General features: G+C 39.7%; 1 protein-coding gene and 1 long non-coding RNA gene across 3 annotated transcripts in view; one reads left to right on the forward strand and one right to left on the reverse strand.

Annotated features, from left to right (window-relative positions):
- Positions 1–1,773, reverse strand: part of LOC138015519 (uncharacterized) — a 2,234-nt gene extending 461 nt beyond the window's left edge. The window contains exons 1-2 of the long non-coding RNA XR_011125574.1: positions 1,674–1,773; positions 1–327 (exon numbers count right to left, since the gene is read on the reverse strand). The exon at positions 1–327 is cut by the window's left edge and continues 461 nt beyond it. This is a non-coding gene — a long non-coding RNA (uncharacterized lncRNA). The remainder of the gene's footprint in view (positions 328–1,673) is intronic.
- A 765-nt stretch (positions 1,774–2,538) lies between these two features.
- The window catches only part of LOC138015840 (uncharacterized), a 3,160-nt gene continuing 698 nt past the window's right edge, over positions 2,539–5,000 (forward strand). The window contains exons 1-3 of one of the 2 annotated variants that reach the window (XM_068862959.1): positions 2,539–2,740; positions 3,181–3,292; positions 4,516–5,000. The exon at positions 4,516–5,000 is cut by the window's right edge and continues 698 nt beyond it. In XM_068862959.1, the coding sequence (XP_068719060.1) occupies positions 2,691–2,740; positions 3,181–3,292; positions 4,516–5,000 (647 nt within the window). In that variant the 5' untranslated portion in view covers positions 2,539–2,690. Of the gene's footprint in view, positions 2,741–3,180; positions 3,293–3,791; positions 4,016–4,515 lie in introns of those variants that run through there. The other variant, XM_068862960.1, reaches the window with a different exon arrangement.

A 5,000-nucleotide genomic window follows, 5' to 3' on the forward strand; every position in this document is an offset into this window, starting at 1 on the left:
TTCATGCTACAGAAACCGGGATAAGTTCCGGCCTAATAGGCCACTTGGCTTGTAAGCAGACCTGCCTTTTTATAAACTGAAGGCACCCTCTTTCCTCCGAGGCTGGATCCACCACTGGTAGGCTGTACTATATAGAGAAAGCCTGATCTTGAAAATTAGCTTCCCATGAATGCAAACGGCTTCGTTTCTGTCCAATGAACGTTTGCTGAAATGGGTTTCTCTTTAGATAGACCAGTTACGGCGCACTTCCAAATCCTGAAAGTCTACTTTGGATCTTGAGGTCGATAGACAGTCCAAGGCAACTTTCTCCATCGTTTCTGCTACTTTCTTTCACATTAAAATAAACAGAGATAGTAGGGTATTAGGTTTTTATTAATCAACAACTTGGTGCCTATTGGCCCTTACAAAATCTCTAGCTGATCCAAACGGTCGCTCGTCTCAGCAGAGATTTGAGGGGGAGGAACGCGTGACGAAGGACGTGAGTGTGGGAGGCTACAAGGAGGGGCTTGATTTGGTGGAAAAATAATGGTGGCTTAGCTTTTTTTCTTGGGTACACCTCTGGAAATATGGATATAATTACATTTTTTAGCACAACACCACAGTAGTTTCAAGCTCAGGCTTTAATTTTGACGAGACCTCTGTGATTTCAAAATTCTTCAACTATGACGTGAATCGTTTGGTTGCTAACAAGAACGGATAATGCAACAATTTTGAACGATTGTTTCGATTTTCGTCCAAATAGACCAAGGCATAACCTCTTAAGTGGCTGCCTCAGGCATCCCACGAAACAAACTTCTTTTCGTTCTTGGGGTAGGCAAAGCTACATCGGGGTGGAAAATATGCAAGCACAATGGCTTGATAGCTCAACTGTAAGAGGATCATGGGTTCAAATCCCGTTCTTGCCTGAATAATTCAGGCTTTCATTTCGTTGCTGCTATTTAGCACTTGTAACTGGTAACTACCACGATCATTTCAAGACTTAACATCCTCATATCTAGGAGCGACCCTCTTCTGGGTTTTGATTGATGGCCGGGAACGTTTAAACAAGCTTATTAGCCTAAGTAGTCTGTCCTTTGATATAGGCCGTTGCTGCAGGGCAGTCTATTATCGTTATTCACTCATCACTATTTCTCTGCTTTTCACAAGGGGCAATAGGGACCTTAAGATCTACGACATCGACGTCGACGAAAACGTCACCTCAAAATAGAACTTCGCTCTAGTAAAAGTCTTTCGCGATTATTCCATCACGTTCACCTCGTACAATGTGGGCGAAGTATCCTAAAAATAAATTGGTACGAGCGGTTTCAGACTGAAAATAGAGAATGAAAGATTCTCGGTTGCATGCTCACGTTGTCGTCAAAACCTCAAATTTAGTGATTTCACGTCGTCGTCACGAAGAGAACCGCAAAAATATGAGCTAAAATCCGTGCTGCACGTGCAGCACGATTATTTGTGCTCTTTTAACCAATGATATCATTGTTTTGTGGCGTTTTCGTCGACGTCGTCGTCGTAGATCTTAAGCTCCCTAATATACAGCCGACGACTGACTTCTAAGTTGGTTATAATTAGATCACTGATTGGATTTTCCGCATAGCAGTTCATGGGGCCTTAAAGAACTCGAGTAAGATTGAACAAATAACAGTGCATATAGAAGTAGAAGTAGAAGGTCTCACCCGTTCTAAGACTCTTTCGCCTGCTTTTTGCACTTTAAGGACCACTAAGTTACAGGAAAAAGAATCTATGAAAAAGCGGTTTCTGTGAACATGCATGTGTAAACAACAGACAGCTTATATAAATAATTAATTAACGACCGTTCGTTTGAGGTAAAATAAGACTCATTAAATACAATGTCAATATAAAGCAAATTTTTATTGAACTTTCCTGAATGAGGAAAAAAGTGATGGCAATACCAAGCGATCCTGAATATGTAGGCTGGAAACCGCCTCCTATATTCTTTCCGAGTTTTTGGGTTAAAAGGAATATTTTTAGGGCATAAAGTTTTTCCTGTTTGAAACTGATGTCTCTGAACAAATTGAGAAGGGCTTTTCCCAAGCAATTAATATTTGAAGCAAATCTAACTCGATAATACTTTGAAACTGTTGGGGTCCAAAAACAGCGAAGATGAAAAAATCGAGAATTATCGAAGCTACCATTGAAATTTTTTTTGTCTGTACAAATCTTAAACCATATTTCAGTGGGTTTGCTGAGACGGAATTTGTTCAGTTTTTCCTGTTAGTCATCAACAAAGCCAATAACGTACCACGACTCAAGTTGATGATACAAAACATAATACATCATTCATCAAATGAACTTGTTTGGTTCTTCCAGTTCGGCATTACAACACTGAAAAAAGCCAATATACACTTCTCAGGTTCCAAACACAAAACACTCTGTGTCATGACTATAAATGACTCAACTCCGAACTAAACTTACGTTTTTATACTTAGAAATGAACAACTCAGTTGTTTTAGAGTTTGATGACCCTTTCAATGAACCATAAAAAATACAACAGAGCCCTGGCCAGCAGCAAACGTCATCAGAACAACCGCAATAGAACTAAATTACAATATTAGCCTGAATGGGATAGTACAAAATCTGGCTTTTCCATTTTCTCGGCCACAAACCAGCTGATCACTTATGGAGATCTGAGCTTTTCAGCAGCAAGTCAACCGGCAGATTTTAATTCCGCTATGAAGTTGTTTGTTGTTATTAGTCTTTGCTTACTGACTCTCAGCCACAAGTAAGTCCATCTCAGCAATAAATTCGGCAAATAGTTTTATTCCTTATGGTAAACAAATATGTTGGTTAACTAGACTTCCGTCTATTGCTTTATCACAGTATGAATTTTATACTAACTTTAAAGCAATATCAAGGGGTATTCAGGATAATATTGATTTCATGATCAGTGACGGTTAAGAGCAGTTAGCAGAAGGCTACAGGCTGTCATGAAACCATGGCTATCAGTCCGGTCCAGAGGCTTTTTTGGTCACCCTTATGAGAGTTTTTCTCTGTCCTCGGCGACGGCAGATGTAAGCCCTATAGGTCGCGGGGTCGGTTCCCAACCTTATCAAGACTTTTCTTTGTCCTTTTGTAGGCCCTTTTCCATTTCTAGATAGATTACATGGCAAATAGATATATCCAGGAAAATTCTGTTATGTTCACTTATATTTTTCGGTTTAGGATTGGCTCAACAGGTGCAGTTAACGTTACAAAGCGAGTCGCCAGTAGTTTACCTCGCGTAACTGGCATCAGACTTTGTGATCCAGCAGTTCCGCACTGCGACTCGTACCAGGTATGTTGTGTGCTAGTTGAAAACAACTTCGCATTTTAAAGATTGTTACAGCGCGTAAACAATTTCCTCCAAAATTGTGGAGAACATTTCTTCGGTCGTTACGATCAGGCAATTCCACGATTTGATCTCGGTGTAAATAAACGTATTTGCACGTTTTTAAAGGGGCATTGTCACGCTATTTGATCAAAATTCATAACATCTTTGCATCAATGTGGACCAAAACATAATGCTGTATTTTTGTTGCCAATGGCCATTTAAGTGCACTGAAGCTTTTCTTTGTTATTTGCAGCGAGGAATGGAGGGGATGGAAATGGATTGAAACTTGAAAAAATTTGCTAGTTTTTTTCAAGTTTGGAGACGTTGTCCTCTGAAAGTCGCCAAAAGTTAAATACGAATAGCTCTTCGTGCCATATTACGACATTTCTGAAAAGTCACGGGTTTTTAGTTTTTCCGCAACCATTACCATGACAAAGATAACAGAAACGTCACCTATCAATATTATTGTTAAATGTCTCGACTGAAGGAGCCTGTCGTTCATCGAAAGCGAAAAATCAAAGAGTTTGTAACTCCAGCTGAGTTACCAATTGCAACCATTGAGGGAAGGTTTGAATAAAACAGCAAGCACAACTGGAGGGAGGGAAAGGCAAAATTGGAAAAGATCAAAATGGATTGCAACTGGGGTTTTCTATGTGGTTTATAACTTCGACGGACCGTCATTTTTCTGTGAGTCACGACGCATTGATTTGTGTTGCGTAAAAAGCAATTTCTGGGTTAACGTTGTTAGTTAAAGTTCTATGCAAATAGTAAAATAGTAATATCATGAAAGCAACCTATGTACATGGTGTAACAGTTGGCAAGCGAAGAAATTACCTCTTTTAATCCAATTTCTACGTTCACATCTACAAACATTTTATCCAAACGTCAGAGCTGATGCTTTTTCAACTAAGTTTTTGATTTCTTCTCCTGCGGGGCATTTACAGGTTAACAAGAAAGTCCAGCGTGCATATTTGTTTTCCTTTTTTTTCTTGCGTACATTTTCCTTATATGTTCACAACGACCTCATTTGTCATATTCGATTACCATATTTCTGTGGTGCAAATAGTGTTATCCAAAAAAACCTACAAATACCTTACCCGGTTATCAAGTTTCTATCGTATGATTCATCACATCACATTCGGCTTCATCCTATGTAACTATCAATGATTTACCTTTTACCTCCAAAGGGAAAAGTGATTTACTATCAGACCATGGCTCCTACTTCCATACGTGCGCATGCGACCTTCATCAGCAGCACTCAGACAGATCCAACTTCTAGTAACCAGATCACTTTTAAGCCAGACTCAAGCACAGTCAATAATGAAGCTCTTCTCAAAATTCCCTTGATTCCTCCTGGAGAGTTTGAAAAATCCGCTCCGGTAACAATTGAAATGACCGTTGCAAATGATGTGGAACTCGCTACAGGACGAGATAGTGATTTGATGTTTGGATTGTCAGACGGAGACAATTTTCTGGGTATATTCCTTCTCGATACCACCAATTACAATAGCTTTACCCCCTGCATAGAGGTGGAGGGCAAACCCGGATATGTTTTAGGGTCCCGAATATTTCGAGATTTTTCCTCACCACTATTACCCACAAGTCAAAGAGCCTTCTACCCTGGCCGATTTAAACTCACTTTTAAAGTAAACGAAGGCATAGCTTATTGCTA

Source organism: Montipora capricornis, chromosome 9 (assembly GCF_036669925.1).
Source record: "Montipora capricornis isolate CH-2021 chromosome 9, ASM3666992v2, whole genome shotgun sequence".
In the NCBI taxonomy this organism is placed as follows: domain Eukaryota; kingdom Metazoa; phylum Cnidaria; class Anthozoa; order Scleractinia; family Acroporidae; genus Montipora; species Montipora capricornis.